General features: G+C 43.7%; 1 protein-coding gene across 4 annotated transcripts in view; it reads right to left on the bottom strand.

Annotated features, from left to right (window-relative positions):
- Ptp10D (Protein tyrosine phosphatase 10D) overlaps positions 1-18,112 on the bottom strand; it is a 121,566-nt gene that overhangs the window by 26,807 nt on the left and 76,647 nt on the right. For all 4 annotated transcript variants that reach the window (XM_077637125.1, XM_077637124.1, XM_077637123.1 and 1 more), the window contains 13 exons: positions 17,139-17,239; positions 16,567-16,732; positions 15,306-15,566; positions 14,403-14,546; positions 13,006-13,131; positions 11,870-12,012; positions 10,167-10,308; positions 8,923-9,201; positions 7,347-7,628; positions 6,279-6,406; positions 4,778-4,870; positions 3,288-3,354; positions 2,430-2,647 (listed from right to left, as the gene is read on the bottom strand). In XM_077637125.1, coding sequence (XP_077493251.1) covers positions 2,430-2,647; positions 3,288-3,354; positions 4,778-4,870; positions 6,279-6,406; positions 7,347-7,628; positions 8,923-9,201; positions 10,167-10,308; positions 11,870-12,012; positions 13,006-13,131; positions 14,403-14,546; positions 15,306-15,566; positions 16,567-16,732; positions 17,139-17,239 — 2,150 coding nt within the window. The remainder of the gene's footprint in view (positions 1-2,429; positions 2,648-3,287; positions 3,355-4,777; positions 4,871-6,278; positions 6,407-7,346; positions 7,629-8,922; positions 9,202-10,166; positions 10,309-11,869; positions 12,013-13,005; positions 13,132-14,402; positions 14,547-15,305; positions 15,567-16,566; positions 16,733-17,138; positions 17,240-18,112) is intronic.

The raw sequence follows: 18,112 nt of genomic DNA, 5'->3' as shown, positions 1-18,112 counted from the left end.
ATGAACCATCGTGAAAAAATTACTGCCAAAGGTCTACACAATCGCTGATGACATGTGACAAATCAATAGCATAGACACTCTGCATAAACACCCATGCCTTCGACAAACAGTGCAACCCGCTCCCATAGACACCCACGTATGTGTTGGCTGACAGTTCGACTCCCGACTGACAACTGGTGCAAGTTGAGACTAACAGTTCTATGCTAGATCTCGTGCAGATCCGAACTGAATCGGTGCCACACTAGTGCGGCAATTTGGGGTCCACAATCTTTGGCCGAGAAACAGGCACCTCACCGAGTGTGACAGGGATACAACGACGCCAGGAAAACGCCTGTACAGGGCTCTTGTGCTAGCGTACAAAACATGCCAATTCGTGCTAAGCGTCCAGTTATCAGTTTCTATAAATTTAATCATCGTTAATTCACAGATGAAATAATAAACTTCTATGTCCCTCAGAGGCCTGCAAGATCACACATTGCTTATTTGCACCGCCACTAAGTGAATTCGGCATTGTTCACACTTTGTATGCTGTGTCCTAGACTTAACACTCTCGACATAAAGACTACTCTCAATTTTGGGTCTTCGCTCCGAAGGTGCCGTGACCTTCTCGAGAACCGCCTCTGTTTTAAGAAATTGGCAGTGGCTTAGCTCGGCTACGCCAGAATATACATAGCGAGAGGTACGTTTCCCTGGCTGAGCTTGTTGTGGCCACTCTATGTTTAGCAATGAGAGACATTGGGTATACACATCTTTTGATTGATTTTGCTTGAAAGAGACGAAGACTGCCCGATGATCTGTGAAGTAGCTTGCAGCGGTCTCAATTCTGTCGACACAGTATTTTGATTTGGTAGAGTCTATTTAGTATAGAAGCTGTATAGTAGTTCCCCATTGTGTAGCCTGGACGTGGGGGTCCGAAGCTAAATTAAAGTCACACTTTTCTTTCATACACTAACTAAGAGAGTCCTGTTTGCTGTTGAAATCACCCAAAGTCACACACTACTGTGAAACCGCGCCATTGGGTGGTATACACGAGGCAACCACATCAATGCATCTGCTTGACAGATGTTTCCCGGTGCCACGTAGACTCCTTGGATGATAAGGCCGCTTTCGCAAAGCCAACCACAGCAGGCTTCCCCATTATTCACCGCGATCAAAGGGAGATGTCTGACAGTGGTGATACCTTGTTTCACGTACACACAGACTCCAGCATTCTAATTTGGTTCAAGCCAACTGCCAGGAGACAACCTCAGGATCGGGCAACCTTAGGATCATGATCTCTTGTCTATACCGCCGTTTAACAGCGGCTGGACTCTCCTTCTCTGCATGCATGTCAAACGTGATACAGACACCCACTACATTTCTGCCTTTTATACGAAATCCTGTGCATGCGACACGGGGTTTGGGTTATAGAGCGGTGTGCTACGAGGCGGCGACAAAAATACGGCACAGCTGTGTGGTCTCTCTGGTTAGTATGGTATCGGCGCATGCGTACAACTGCTCATGCGCATGACGTCACGCTCATGCGTGCGACGGTAGAGCGGGAGTGCGGCCGCGGCGACGGCGAAGTGCACGCCGCACTTTGCTCCTCTTCGGTTGCCATGGTAATGGCGCATGCACACAACTTGCCTCTCCCATGTACCACGAAATGCTCAGCTGGTAGCCTAGTGTAGCTCCCGCTACAAAAAAAAAGAAAACTAGTTTTTGAGGAAAGGAAATGATGCAGCAACTAACTCACATATGCAGTAACTGTCTCACATATATTGGTGGACACTGAATGGCGCCATAGAGAAGGAATGAAGGAGAGAGTGAAAGAAGAAAGAGACAAAGAGGTGCCCTAGTGGTGGTCTCTGAATTAATTTTGGCCACCTGGGGATCTTTAACGTGCACTGTCATCACGCAGCACACGGGCGCTTTTTGTTTCACCTCCATCAAAATGCGGCCGCCGCGGTAGGGTTCAACCCTGCCTACTCCGGCTCAGTAGACGAGCGCCTTAACCACTAAGTGAAATTTGTGACAGCAGGCTGAACCATTGTGGAGCGAGTACAAGAAGAGCTGACGAATCAAATACCACTTGCTTTGCAAGCTTGGGCTATCTAGCATAGCTCACTAATACCGAAAGGAACTTTGTTCACAGCTGGAACCTATGCGTAGTTCTAGTTTTTGCCATTAGGTGGCACTTTCGTACAACCAACAGCGTACAACCAGAAGCGAAGGTTATCTGATTGGTGGCTAAAATCAAGAGAAGAGTAAAATTTCATGTCATGGCTAGGTGGCTTGAGCCACCACCCGATTTAAAGGGTTCAGCCGTATCCATCCATCCATCCAGCGTTGCCTAATAGCAAAAATTGGAACTACGACGTAAGGCCACGGTAGCGCGGGGAAGACAGCAAGCCTAATAGCTAAACGAACATTTTTCTTGGGCGCATTACCTGGTATGGAGGCCAGCTGTGGTAGCTCTGCACCTCCGACCACGTCGGTAGATTGGCGCTACCGGCATCCTTTGAGTCATCTTCTGCCACGATTAGAGTATAGGCGTGAATCGGCCCATGGCTGTTGGCAAAAAAGTTCTTGCGGAAGCTGACCCGGATTGTGGTGGTCGTGTGGGCCGCCGACTTGGGGAAGACAGAATCGCTTGGCTTGGGAGGGGCTGTATAGGGTCAAGGGGCCATTAAATCCAGTCATTACAGCGAGGCACAGCAAAGTACTGTGCATCATTATAAGTAAGGAACAACAGCAATGCCTAGAGTCTAGCCGTGCACATGAATGCTCTTGATCAAAGAAGAAAACTTCATCTGATCACAGACATCATGAGAGACCGCGTTTAAGGTTTATGTGCAGAAAGTTAGTGCAAGTGTCGATTTGATCTACACCGCGTGATGAGTACATTACACCATGAATAAATGTCGCATAAGCGTAAAAGAGAAAGCAACTCTTTCAGACATATTGAAAGCATCCGCTGAAAGGAAAACCAAATACATTTTTATACCCAGAGTGCATGTGCTTCCGGTTTTTTATTTATGCAAAGGAGCAGATATTACCACCCTTAACCACAAATGCTCTCTGGCCAGGCTAGCAATAACACCGAGAGCACACATATTCAAAACCTCCTGGAGCATTTTCAAAGAAATCGCAGACGCATAAGGAAATTTGAATGGCGAGCTTCCCAGTCGGCTACAAAGGACAGGAACCAACGCGTTGAAGGTATTTTTTTTCTAACGAAACATGCCGGTGAGAATTATTGTTTCACAAAAATAACACATAAAAGCAAAAAAATTATCGCCACTCACCCCAGATAGGCATCGTCTCTTCCCACTTTCCTTTGCCACCAGGGCCAATTTTGGTGTGCGCCTGAATCTGGAACAGTAGCAATGGCTGTGTCAAATAGGGCACATGACACTAGAGACCGCAGGTAAAAGCTGTCATGAATGAGTTTGACAGAGCCGAAGGCGCCTGTACTCTAAACAGCGGTACTTAAAAGAGAAAATACAATACAGTACAGTACAGTACACAGTTATAAATGAAATCACTTCCTGAAGGAGTGCATATAACATAGAATTAACATGACATAAGGCAGGATCGAAAGAATGACAAAATAAGTTAACTGATCCAATGAAGATAACAAAAACGCACGGACAATTATAGTCGAGTCAAGCAAGAGGAAAGACTCGTAATTACAATTCACTCGTCCAGTGGAATTAACAGCAGTACATATACAATAATGTTGAAATTAGGCTGAAGACAGGTAAAACAAACATGGTCACATAGATTAAGGAGAAAGGACTTAATAGAAATTGAAGGTAGACCAAAAAATGTCTCTACCAAAGGAAGGGTATTTGCAGTGCCTGCTTCAAAATTAACAAAAGTTCTTAACAAAAACTTAGCAAAAAATGAACAAAAGCGTAAAGTTGTCTTATTGTTTTAACACAAACACAACATTGAATTGCACTGAAAGAAGCTACTTTCAAGATACTTTCAGAGATACTTTCAAGTCACTAGCATTCATAAACGTCACATCAATGAATTGCTTTAAGGGGCAGCTGGGACGTTCTTTCTACCTGTACAAATTTTACTGAAGCCTTCAGGGTACGTTATCCGCCATATTTTTAGCAAAATTTCGCAACAAGGCAGCACCGCAGTGAGAACAAATTCTAAATTTTTCCATGCCTTTCACTGTTTCTGCCCTTTTAAATTTGTCATTGTGTTTTTAATTGTATATTCACCAAGAAGTGAAGCTACGATAATTTATTTAATGTACTGTCTCAAACACGGTTGGATACCATCAGCGTATATCATTTCATGTGCTAAAACCTAAATGACGTCTTATGCCCCATAAATCAGCTGCCTGCATAAAAAGGTGGCTTAAAAGAATGTCTCATCAGAGAAGTGTCAAATGAGAGAAGCACCATTAAGAGTGCCTTCTGTCTTGCAATATGCTAGTAGATTTTAAAGCGAAAGCTTCACTACGCTATGTAGAGCCACGCTTCGCGTGGCACTAAATTTGACCTTCACCTAGTTAGAGGTCATGCATAGCTATAAGTCGCACCACAGCTAAGCCCTTCACTCTAACCTTGTGAATCATCTTGGTGTCGCACCACATGGTCATGTCCTTTGACCTTATGATGACCTTTTACTTTCGGGTGAGCTTTCAGTCTTGTGTTAGGGAAAGAGGGAAGGGGCCATGTGATTAGTAGTGTGAATGACGTCACGTAACCATTCCTGTGAAGCTTTGGCTGAACATCTGCCAATTTTCATTCATTTGTATACGGTCCGCTCTTACCTCAAAGACATATGTCCGTCCAGGAATGAGGTTGGAGATAACTCCTTTCGTTTCAGTAGGTTCAAAAAGCTTGTGGCGATAGGACAAGGAACCCTGAAACGAACAGAAGGAAGCTTAGAATGATCAGAAGAGTGGAGAGTTGGGCTTGTTGGTTAACGATCATTTTGGAACAATGCTAACACAGGACAGAGCGAAAACACAACACAGGCACTGTGTTGCGTTCTCGCCCCATCCTGTGTTAGCGTTGTTCAAAAAATTAGCTTAGAATGGTCTGTACAGAATGTAAACTTTAATAACTCGACCTCTACTGAATCTCCCCAGTAAGCAAAAAGAAAGAAAGTGCTGTTCTCAAAAAGTCTGTGTAATGTTTCTCGTTGTTCGAAAGCACTCAAAAAGCTCCTGCAGGGTGGTCAGAAGGCGTTACAGAGGATGTGTTATTTGAACCAGAAACTATTAGTCAAAGCGAACAGCGCTGCACAGAATGGCATTTCCAGCTCAATAATTTGATTCCAGTGAAAATATTCTCAATATTCCATATTTTTTTATTTAGTATACTCTCATCGCAAAGCACACGGGCACCTTTGTGTTTCGCCTCCATCGAAATGCGGTCGCCATGGTCGGGTTCTACCCTGGGTACTACGGATCAGTAGCCGCGAGCTCACTAACCACTGAGCCACTGCAGCGGATGCCAGTGCACGTTAAAGATCCACAGGTAGTCGAAATTACTCCAGAACCGTCCACTACAGCACCCCTTTCTTCCCTCAGTCCCTCCTTTATCCCTTCCTTTACGGCGTGGTTCAGCTGTCCACCATGATATGTGAGACAGATACTGCGCCATTTCCTTTCCCCAACAACCAATTTACAATTTGTACTCTCATCACACCGTGTTGCGTCGCTCGAAGCAAATCGAAAAAAAATTCTCTCGCCAAAACCGCTGGCTTGTTTGCGCCCATATTTCACAGACAGGCTTCATTTGATGGCGTTTTGTTTTATGTTACGTCAAGGGTACTTGCATGAATCGGTGATAGTTAATTGAAAGTCCACATCGTATGTGGCGATGTCGGGCTAAAAAACAGGGTTTTTTAAACTGGCAGCGCTGTCGCTTGTCTGCGACAGACTGACAAAAGCAGACGAAAGCGAGCCATGAAAGGACGAGGGCTCCCCATTCCTTGGGCAGGGGAGGTAGCACTGCTGGTGCAGCTGCTGTGAGACCATTTTGTTTAGGCCCAGCATCGCCGAATATGATGCAGACTTTCGAGCAATTCTCCCTGCTTCAGGTGAGTACTTGACCCGAATATACTCGTAGTATAACGCAGAAATTACTGTCAAATGCCACCTCTGTACGAAATTGGAGCTCTAAGAAGTGAGCGGTTAAGCCGAGATAAGTTTTTAGATTTTCTCTGATGACCAAGCACTCAGTACCTTTATCGAAGACGGAAAAGTTTTCCGTAAATATTGTGCAACCTCCTTACTTTTGACTCCACCTAGACACTTCTCTCACCTTCATGTAGTAGGTGATTTTGAAGCCCGTCAGCACGCCGTTCTGCTCGCTGGAGGGAAGCGACCACTGCAGCACGATTTCGCTCGGTTTAAGCTCATATGGTTGGAAGTTCTGGACCTTTCCTGGCACTGTAAAGATCAGAGAAAAAAATAGCACATAAGGCGAAAATATCTAATTCGAGAACACGTACCAAGTTTTTTTCAGTTGTTTTGCTTCATCACTTTTTATCCAGCTGTAAGGCCCTTTCAGTTCATTTTGTACCAGAATATTTGTAATAAATATTAACGTTAACTTTCCTCTTCCTTGCCAACTCAGTGCAAAGCTGAAAATGTGGATACTGCGCTTCAGGAGCTGCAGCCCAGATGAGCATTGTACAGTTAGATAGTGCATGTTCCTACCCCGCACGGCGGTCTGCATACTACCGTGCATCTCTCAGATTCACATTAAGACACCAGTAATGCTGTGGAAGAAGGAAAAGAGAACAGCAAGCCGCCATGCTTTTTTTTCGCAGGGTCGGAAGAGCCTGGGCGATCTTCAAATCAGTTCGATCAAGTGGCCATAGGGACTTCTCTTGGACAAGGCTTAGCAGGGCGGCTTCTTCTCCAGTAGAAACGCGCCAGTGCAGTGACATTCGGTGCTTAACAGTGCGGCGTTGAGCTATATGAACAGGGCTGAGGTGACCATGTACTAACAGAGCAGTACCATACAATCGTGAACAATGCAAGTCGGGCCCTTAATAGCATTGTCCGGAGAAGTGCCCCATATATGCTAATAATTATTGGCACTGCAGCCAGTAGACTGACGCCTTAGGAATAAATCTTTGGGTGACCTTCGTTGCATATTTAGTCGTTTACTGGAAAAGCAAAGAGCTGTTGGTTTATGTTCTTTCTTCATAAGGGAGTTTCTGCAGAGCGGAGATGTTTGAAAACTAGACATGTGCCCAACCAACAGAGTACTTTCTGCGCACGCATGCAGTGGCCAACAAGTGGGTATAGGCAACTTTCATTGCGCATGCGCATCAAGCAGTTGGCTGCACCTCTAGTGTAAATTCATGCCAGCGCGACTCACCAGACTCGAGGGTCTGGAATGTGCGCGACACGGGCAGGCTGCGGCGCACGGTGGACGTGTCGTAGCCGCTCATGACGGCCACCACGAACGTGTAGTTGTGGTGGGGCCGCAGGTGCTCGTACGATATTCGCTCGGCCAGCGTGAAGTTCTGCACGAGCACGCCCCGGTGGTCGAGGTACTGCACCTCGTAGCCGTCGCGGTCTCCCGTGGCGCTCTCCCAGACGAGAGAGATGACGGTGTCCGTCACTGTCAGCGCCTTGATCTCCTTCACCGGGTCCGGGACTGCGGCCGGAAGTGAAAAAAAAAGAAAAAGAGTTAATGATACCACGCAGAAGGTGCGTGAGGAATGAAGATAGAGTTACACAGTTTATAAATGTCGACTGAGAGGTCTGTCGAATCGTAAGCTTGGATCTCTAGTTCTGATCGCAGTGATGAAAGATAAGATATTCACATGCTGGAAGTGGGGGGGGGCAGAAACATGGAGGCTAACGAAAAGGGTTCAGTTTAAATTGAGGAGAACGCAGCGAGCTATGGAAAGAAAAGTGATAAGTGTAACGTTAAGAGACCAGAAACGGACAAAGCGGGCGAAGGAACAAGTGAGGGTTAATGACATCCTAGTGAAATTGAGAGGAAGGAATGCGATTGGGCAAGGTATGGACTGCAAAGGCAAGATAAACACTTGTCCTTAAGGGTAACAGAGTGTATTCCAAGAGAAGGCAAGCGTAGCAGGGGGCGGCAGAAAGTTAGGCGGGCGAATGAGATTAAGAAGTTTGCGGTGATACGGTGGCCGCAGCTGGCACAGGACAGGGTTAACTGGATAGATATGGGAGAGGCCTTTGCCCTGCAGTGGGCGTAGTCAGGCTGATGATGATGTATAAAATCAGGTCGTAAGCCTGGACGTGTGCTCCCAGTGACAATCATGAATAATTTAATCGCATGCTGTGTGAAGTATTTAGTTCTTCTAAGTTTTCTCCTAATGAAAATAGCCCTGTCTTTCAAAGTTACTAGCTAAGGAGTGCACTCAGTCGTGTGCATAAAATGTTGTGTATCCACTGTAGGCCGACTGCCAGCCAGGCAGAGTGACAACGTTTGAACACAGCACAGCGCCACAATCGCTGGTTCTGTCTCAACGCTCTTTGCTAATTTGAAATATTGATTCTCGTCAAAAAAGCGTGTTCTGCTCTCATTATTGTTACCAAAGGGAGAGATCTGGAAGAATATGCCAATGTTCTTAAATTATTTTCGACTGTGGACTGTTCCTTTAAGCTTTTTATGTGTAAACAGAGATGAGCGAGCTAAGACATAAGGCAGTGGTTTAGTTACTACCAGGGTGCACAGATTTGCTCAAGAGCTGATGATATCCCCTAACTTGCACTTTTCGTCATGACCTCAAGTTAGCATTGGTGTTGACCCAGAAGTGTGTAACGTTTCCTAATCCCCCACACAAAAAACACTTAGCTGCTCAATAGAGTGCACTGCCAGCAACCAGGAAGGATAAATTTGATTACATCGACAATCAGAGATAACATGAAAAAAAAAAGAAGAATAAGCTATTGAATAAGAAAAGAAAACTCACACAGCCTGGTGTGTCGGTAGATCGGCACGCTGTAGACGCCACCACTGATTGTCCAAATGCTGATGTTGTAGAATCTTCCAGGTACTAGATTGTCAAAAAGCACCAGCCTGTTGGTGTCGTTGGAGAGCTTCTCTTGGGCCGGTATACCGGTATCGCTAAGCTGGAACCGGTAACGGTCAAAGACCACGTGCCGCTGAGGTGTTGGCGTAAACTTGATGCCCAGCGTCCGAGTCTCATGTTCGTCCGCGACTATGTTAATGACAGAATCGATGACAGGCACTGGAAGAGGAAAAAAGTAATTTTTTATATGTTGTAACAATCCCGCTGTTGTTTAAGCACATCCCTTTAGCGGAACGTAAATTCGCCACTAGAGTTTATGGGCAAACAACGCACGCACGTACACACAAAAAATGAAATTTTTTGCAAGCTCTTGCTTGTCTGAAAAAACAACTGTCATGAAAGTAAACAAATTGCCTTAAAAATAAACTTATGTACTTCGTTTAATAATTCTGTCTAGAACAGTAAACATGGCACACATGGTTTACGAAGCTACTGCTTGCATAGGAATACCAGGAAAAAGACTTTGCAAGCTCGATAATATGTGAGTGCGCTCCAAGTTACAACTTCAGAATAACAATTTGACAGCCCTTGGAATTGGGAACAGAAAAAAAGGAAACAGAAGGCAGCTCATCTGTCGGACATGGTGACAGCTATTGAAGAATTGTTGGTGATTTACTACAATAGTAATACTAATTCGATTTGCATTGTTTTATGATGCAGTTATTATTTCACAACTGCAAGAATAAGATATAGTGATTAAAAGTTATTCCAAGGTATGAATACAAGAACAGAGTGAGACAATAAAGCTGCAGTAGTTATCTACCTGTTGCTGCATTCTGAAACGGTCCGCAAAGAAAACGAAACGTGGAGGTCCCTGACTTTAGTGAAAAGTCGCAGCTATGCTATGAAAGCTTAATGTGCACAACTCTTCGTTTAGCATGCTCTTACCCGCTGGTACCACAGAATGACTCTGCAAATACATGCGGTTCCTTTAATCACATTTTTTACTACACAAAACCTCACCTCACCGCTTGCAAAGAAAAGATACAAAAAGATTGCGAGCACAGTGACAGGTCGAAAGAGGCATCGAGAAATTTTATGGCGAGTTTCAGTGTGTGCTGATAGGTAAAGATAAATACGGTTTAGCTGAAACAGAGTGCAGGTGAGAAAAACGAAGTTCTTACTAGTTCGCGTCTGGACGCCAAAGCCTTCACTTCTGGCATCATGGCTGACAGCGTAAAGCCAGAAGGAATACAGTTCGCCAGGTTTCAGGTTTTCGATGACGACATTAACAGTGTCCCCCGGGCGTGTTGTGTTGGCTGGAACCTGCAATGACAGCAATGACACAATGGCAATGAAAGATCAATGACACGTAAAGAAGATAACACTCAACTCTCAAAAAGTGGACGAAGAAATTAGGTACAAATCATGCAATAACTTTTCTTTGAATAGTGGCTGTTGATAACCTGAAGAGTTATCAAGGCCTTCCAGTTTGGCACCTTCCGCTCCGAGGGAAACAGCGGCTTAACCAATAAAATTATTCACGCATTTCTTGCCTTATCGTGCCAAACGAATCCCAGCCACGCAAGACATGAGACTTCAACGTAACCCGATTCGCCACGCATGCGATGGCACGTGGCACCGTTAAACTACGAGCATTACCCCAAGCAGCACAAGTAATAGGACCAGTATTGGAAATGGGTGGTTTCACACTGATCCTTTGTCGGACCAGCCCTTGCCAATACACAGGATGTCCCAGCTAACTTTAACCAAGGTTTAAAAATATGCCGCTTTACTCTAAGACGACGCAACCAAGTGCATGTTGCTGGCTATTAGATGAAGCAACTCATGCTATGTTTTTTATTGTGCTTAATTGCATAATTAGTCAAGATTAATTAACCAACTTCGCAAGCAACGAAGGTAGGCAAAAAAGTTCAACGATAAAGTTGTAGAACGATCCTCAAAACGTCCAGCTGAACAGTTTCTAACTCTCCATTTATTATGTATCGGCTTTTTTTTGGTTTCTGCAGGTGCCCGTGAAATACAAAAAATACCACGTGACATGTCCGCTTGCACGCCGTGACAGCAGTGCTCTCAAGCACTGTGCGCAGGAATGAACCGATCATTTAGCCCGATGTGCTGCTGCTTAAAAAGGTGACGGGGCTGCGACGCAGGTGCTGGCTGTGCGATTTACGTGAGCACAAGCCATAAGGACTGTCTGCTTGTCGCTATCAAGTGCCACAAGGGAAGCATACTGCTGGTCTATATCGCACAACCAGCTGCTGCGTCGCTGCCCTGTAACCTTTTAAGCAGCACATCGGGCTAGATGTTCTGTTCGTTCCTACACGGAACGTTTGAGAGCACTGCAATCGCGGTGCGCAAGCGGGCATGTCACGTGCTTTTTTTGTATTTTGTGGGCACCTGCAGTGAGTGAAAAAAAGCCAATACGTGTTAGATTGAAAGTTAAAAACTGTTCTATGGTACCTTTCGAAGAGCGTTCTACAACTTTCTCATTGGACTTATTCTCCTACCTTCGTTCCTTGCAAAGTTGGTTAATTATCTCGACTAATTATGCAATTAAGCACAATACAAAAAATAGTGAGTTGCTCCATACAATAGCCAGCAACATGCACTTGGTTGCGTCGTCTTAGAGTGCCACTGCATATTTTAAAACCCTGGCTTAAGTTAGCTGGGACGTCCTGTATATATTGGGCCAATTAAATGTGTAGCTTGGGACATGTGCTGCATGAAGTAGCTTCCTGTGCGTGTTAGGCTGCGTATAATTAAGTTGCTGCCATTTGGAAAGCTTGCACTCTGATTCATCATCAAAATTCAGCAAACTCAGGAGCTGGAGTCTAAGGCCCAATACTTGGCGAGCGTGTCTTACCTGCTGTGATTCCTGCTTCTTCTGATTGTTGAGAGGGTTGTAGACTATTCTGTAGTAATCAACGCGTCCAGGAGGTGCCGTCCACTCGAAGGTGATGTTTTGGGAGTCAAGGAAGTGTGTAACATGCTTGATAGAGTTTGGATCTGAAATGTTTTAGTAACGCGTTGTGAAATGTGCAGCACAGTGTTTAGTTAGGACAGGCAGAAATTGTTATTATGTTGACAGTAACTCTTACAAATTTCATAATAATCAAATTCAGGAAAGCGTTCAAATGACTTATGTGTGTCTAGTGACTCGCATTGCCTGAATATCAAACTGTGTCAAGTTGTAAAATTGCCAGTAATTAATTTAGATAATGCGATTTTAAGAGTGCATTTAAAATCGAATGTTTTATTTGTTTCTTGGTTGAAACACAAAATTTTATTGCTGAGGTTCAAAACTGCAAAACTACACAAAAAACAAAAGAAAAATGATTCATGCTCCATCATTTATTTGATGCGAGCGAAACAAAAAGAGCTGAACAAAAGCAATCGAAAACGATATGGTTACCACGCACATGATACATTTTTTTATGCGCATAAAATTACCATCTAACGACAAATGCTAAGGTCAAAATGCTCACGGGCATATAAATTTGAACCAGAACTTTCCGAAGTCAATAGGAGCTGAAAGTTGTCTCGACTAAGCAAGGCACAATTTTTGGAATTTGCATTTTTAGCTAAAAAAGCGAAAATCAAGAAATGCTCCTAAAGGGATTATTTTTGTGGACACAAAATACTTTCAATTAATAAAAAAAAACAGCACTATAGATGTTATGTCACGGTACGTCTTGCCATGCCCGCTCTGTATTTTGGCCAAGGCTCTTTATAAAACTATTTGCATTGCTGGAAATGCAACCTCTACCAAAAGTATATATATACATGTTTTGTTCTGCTTTTCTAATCAATTATCTTTAAGCAATAAAATGTTCTCTAAAAATCTTAATTGATCAACACCACAAATTAAAAGAATTCCCCTATGCTACTTCGTTTCAGTGCCATATATATATATATATATATATATATATATATATATATATATATATGATGTTGTGCGCGACAAAACAAGCTCCCTGTACAATCAAGAAATGAACTTACACAGTGTCTGCTCAACGTCTTGCGCATCAGTGCTTTCCACCTTGTTACTCACAGTTGCGACGCGAACAACGTACCGCTCCCCGGCAACAAGGTCGTCAATTTCAGTCGAGGTAGTGTTGACGACACCTAGAATGTGAAGTAAGTGCACATTTTTGAAATAATGTGACACTACTTTCCTATTTCAATAGATACTGCATTGCAGACCATTCGCCCATACTTTGATTATTCACTTTTAGCGCACCTGTATGGTCTCGCAGGTGAAGCATGAGATAAGGAGTCGGGTACATTAATATCTTCTTCAAACAACAAACGAACAAAACGTGAAAGAAAACGTAGACGCTGCCTAACAAATGTGAAGCGATGTTTGTGCTTGAGTAGGTGTAACGGGTGATTTTACGTATTGTTGCATCACGCCGCATGCGAGAACTCTCCATTCACATAGGTTGATGGCTGTAAAAACAAGTCCACACAGCTCGACGAGCCCGAGGCTGTATGCATCCTTTACCAACATTGTCACACGAAATTTCAGGTGTCACGAGTGCTGAGCCTACATATATCGGATAAAATCCACAGCAGCGTTTTTGTTAGCAAATTGCGAGCGCAATCATTTTGACAACACGTTAAAGAATATTATGAAGCTAGGCTGAAACGAATCGGAATGAAAAGAAGCAGCCATAAAGAAGGCGACAGCTGCAGTTCACATAATCAGCCCAATGTTGGAAATATAGTGGCAAAACCCGGTACTACAAAGGCCCAGAGTAAAACCATCCATTTCCAAAATATTGGACCGGTTACCTGTGCTGCTTGGAATTCTTTGCCTTGTAGGATCATTCAGTTGCGTTGCCCTGCCCTGGTGATAAGAGACATAACAGTCATCTAACCGAGATTTAGGAAGAAATATCTGTTTTTCGGGCTCATGTGTGTCCACAACGAAAGAAAAAAAGGAACACTGCGGCTGCAGTGGCACCAGGCACACTCGGCCACCGTCGGAGACCGACTGGCCGAAACTAACGGCTGCATTCTATTTAAAAGTGACTCGGAATATTTCAGATAATTGCCGCACGTATTTGTAAAGAGTGCCGAATATAACGGAACCGACTGCGCATGGTTGGCAGACATAGATAAGATAATTATCCTCGCGTGACGAACATGAAATTGACCGATAATGCCGCAAGCTGGCTGTGATACGCATAGAAAACGATGGAAAAACAGACGTTCTGGGGAAACATCGATAAGTGTGATCTTCCCGAACTATTTGTCGCAAAAAGGCATGCACAGGTACGCATAGGTATGCACCCACCCACCCACCAACCCACCCACTCAACCCCCCACCCACACACACACACACACCGACAAACCGCATCCTGTTGTGATGGCTGCCGCAACCTTTGGCTTACCGAACTCCCTCCAGAATGAAGACTCGACGGGTCGGTAGCGAACAGCATAGTGGTCTACTAGTGAGTTGGCTGGAGCGTTCCACATCACAATCAACGTTGAGTTACTGGCCTTTGGGATCTGCAGGTTTTCTGGAGGTCTTGGGGCTGGCATCCAACAAACAGGAGGAATCATATGTTAGAACACGTCAGTCATCCCAGTCACCTGTGCTTTCAGCGCGCCCATGAGCAACGAGTCACTCAAGAATAAAATGTGTAGGCTACTCGTGATTTTCAAAGTGCTGCTACTATATACTCGTTACAAGCGTTAACCAATGAGACGTGTAAGAAATTCCTTATTTGATTTACTCTTGCTTCTTAGCTGGTGACTTCCTAATCTTTAACATGCCTTCAGGGATTGCAGCATGCCTTAGTTCATTTAATGTTAGTTTAATTTCTCATTGCCGGACAATCCCAAGTTGTTTTCTTTTGTAGGAGGTCTAGGAGGTTTGCGGGCATATTGTAAAGGCTACACCTGTGAGTATCAAAATAATCCTTGTTTTCATGAAGAAAAATGTGAAAAAACCAACCAAAGGTGAGATCTGGGAGAACCTCAGCCTAAAAATTGTCGTGGTTGCTGACAGAATTGACGCAGACAAAAATTTATATACGCAAACAAATGAAATATATGCGCACACTCGGAACACTGTTCTAGAACTTTTGCATGGTGCTGATAATAGAATGATTTACAACAGTCATCTCTATAAATCGCCTACACAAGGCACCACCTGAGAATGCGTCCCTAGTGCATTGATAGGATACTTCACAGTAGCACGTCGCTGAACACACTGTGCTAGGCATATACGCCTGGCTTTTTTCAGTAGTGTACACATATTTTCACTGTTCCGGGTCACAGCAGCGACTCACCTACTGTCTGGTAGTAGGAGTGCGGCTCGGACCACAGGCCGTGGCTAACGGCGTAGACGCGGATCTGGTAGCTGGCGCCCGGGTACAGGTTGTTGAGGAGGAGCCAGTTCTGCCGTGTGTCCTCCTGGCGACGCTCGCCGGTGTCGTTGCGCACGTAGACGACAGCAAACGAATCCTGCCGGCTTGTCACATCCGACTTCCACGAGACGTTCATGTGTTGGCCCACTGGCTCCAGCGCTTCGATGACGGGTGACGCCGGGCCTGAGAAAAATGAGGCCGCAGGAAAATGTTTGCGCTTTGCTCAATTTGTTAGCACAATGACACTGCCCTGCTAATGCAATCAGTCGCAGTAAGCTTGATGGTGTGTAGCAATTACAAAATCGCATAGCGATGAGTCAGTAAATTAAGATTTTATTTTATTTATTTATTTTGCATTTATTTCAGTCATGTACAATGGCTGAGGAGAAAGGAAAAAAAGCCGCGCACGCGGCTTGACAAAGCTCCCATCTCCCGTAGCGGCTTGGCACGGCGATGACAGGCAGCAGTAAAACAATAACAAGAGAATGCATGAAATAACAAATATGTACAATATCTTCATAACAGATCACCAGAATAGTCTCGGTACTGTTACACACACGCAAATGATAGTTTAATCACAGCACATGGATACTTAGTTTATTTTACAGTTGGATATGATTCATTGTTTTGTAAGAACATATTTCTGACAGCGTTATATGAAACGGAAAGAATGGATTGATTAGTGAAAGCATTTGAGTGCCTACCGCGTTTCTCTAAAAAGTTCGGAAAACTATTGACAGAAAAGATACACGGGTGATGTGTAAAATTTCGCTAACCAAGTAAGTCCTTTTCAGCGAGCGTTATTTGATCTTCTGTTTTTTATTTTTATAGTTTTTGAAAAAACTAATTGAAAGCATTAAGTTGAAAACAGGAAATTAAGAAGCTTTCCGCGTTTATCCACAACCACATCAGTGACATATCATCAAGTTTCATAAGCGTAACAATCTTCAGAACATCCGTTCGTAGGTAGCTCAGGATGCAAGATGTTTTGCCATGGAAGCAGGCTCCGTATTTTTCTAATCGCACCTGTACATGTCATCTTTCTTGTTATGTTGACAGTTTCGCAGCAAAAGTAAATTAGACTATAGCTTTTCAATACTGCACTTGATTTATTTGCTCTTTTTTTGTTTTGAACTGCCATTCTTTCTCACTTGAGACAAAGCAGCATATTTAGCACACTCACGTGTTGATTGGTAGGTGAAGACTGGCTTGCTTGCTACACCCTTGCTGACGGCGACAACGCTGATGGAGTAGTTTCGGCCTTGCAAAAGGCCCTTTAGCAAGACTGAGTTATTCTTGACTGTCTCCAGGCTGTCGCTGTTGAAGGATTCCAGTTCATTGTAACGGACCTGCAATAAAAGCTCGCGCTGTTGCTATATGTCAACACCAGGGGAGCTACCTTATGCCAAAAGGCGGAAAGCGCAGGCTCGTTTACTTGCCTGAAACAGCAATACTTGAAAAAATATATATATATATATACGGTAGGGTTCAGAGGATATCGAAAAATGGCCTTTTCGAAAGAAATTTGACGTACTAAGCATTTATTAACGTCATTAGAAGCCATGGCGAAATGCAATTTAAGATCTGCCTTATGAATGAAGAGGGGGGGGGTGGGGGGTTTGCAGACATTCCCCAATAAAAAAAGCTGCCTGAAGTCAACTCAGTTGTTAAATACATTTAGAAGTGCTCTAGACGTCCTTTAAAATGAAAAAAGAATGAGTGGTGGCGATACCAGAGCATCGCATAGACCCTTACCATGTACGCATCCTGAAGGCTTGCGTTGTTGGGTTTCCAGCGAACCAAGATTTCTCCCGCATCTCCATACGTGGCATTCAGGTCCTCCACAGGCAAAGGATCTGTATGTTTTATTAGCGGATAAAACACCGCAGTTAACCAGGTGAACAAGCTGCAAAATGTGCTTTGCGTGGACGGCACAGTGACAACACTCGTGCACGTGAGGTTTGAAAGTCTTAAAATTATTGCTTTCATGCAAAAACATGACTTTTAATTAAATTAGTGCCAATATTGGCATGCAGTAGTATATCTGAATAACCTAGATTTTATTTCCCTTTACATATCCCATACACAATTTACTCTGCTAGAAAATGAAATGGACGAAAGATCAGGATTTTTATTACGGACAGAATTTATATTACGCAAAGTTCTAGCATTAGTAACTAGTGAAAAACTTTTGCAGGCAATCAGAGGAACTTCTGTTTCAAAAAACTGCCAGGTTATTAAAGTAAGTTGTGTCCGCGAAGACATTGATCAAAGTTTGATGTAAAAACCTTGCAGCGTACTAGAAAATGTGATCTTAATATTGAGGGCGCAAGCTCGGAAAGGCCTACTAAAAATCGTATGCAATGAATGTTTTCTTCAAATGAACAGCGTGAAATGACTGGGACAAAGCAGTGATGATAAATAGCAGACAAAATAAGTGTTCAGTCCTAAACTAAGGATTCTAAGTGCGGAACCGAGCTATAATTTACTGCACAGAAAAACGAAAATTTTTCAGAGTTGGGTACAAGACAGAAGAAAATGCAAAGTTAGCGTTCATTTAACAAAAATAAAGCACAATCAAATATAGCAATTAGTTCACATACCACAAGGTAAGCCCTGCTTTCTTTAGGCACAGATGTGCTGTTAATGGATAGTAGAAGTATAAGGTAAAGGTATTTTTTTGAAGTGAAACGGAAGAGTAAAGGAAAGTTCGCCTCCTATCCTGTCCT

The sequence above is a fragment of the Amblyomma americanum genome, chromosome 9 (assembly GCF_052857255.1).
Source record: "Amblyomma americanum isolate KBUSLIRL-KWMA chromosome 9, ASM5285725v1, whole genome shotgun sequence".
Lineage (NCBI taxonomy): Eukaryota > Metazoa > Arthropoda > Arachnida > Ixodida > Ixodidae > Amblyomma > Amblyomma americanum.
The sequence above is the reverse complement of the archived record's forward strand: the minus strand, read 5'-3'. Positions and strand labels throughout refer to the sequence as shown.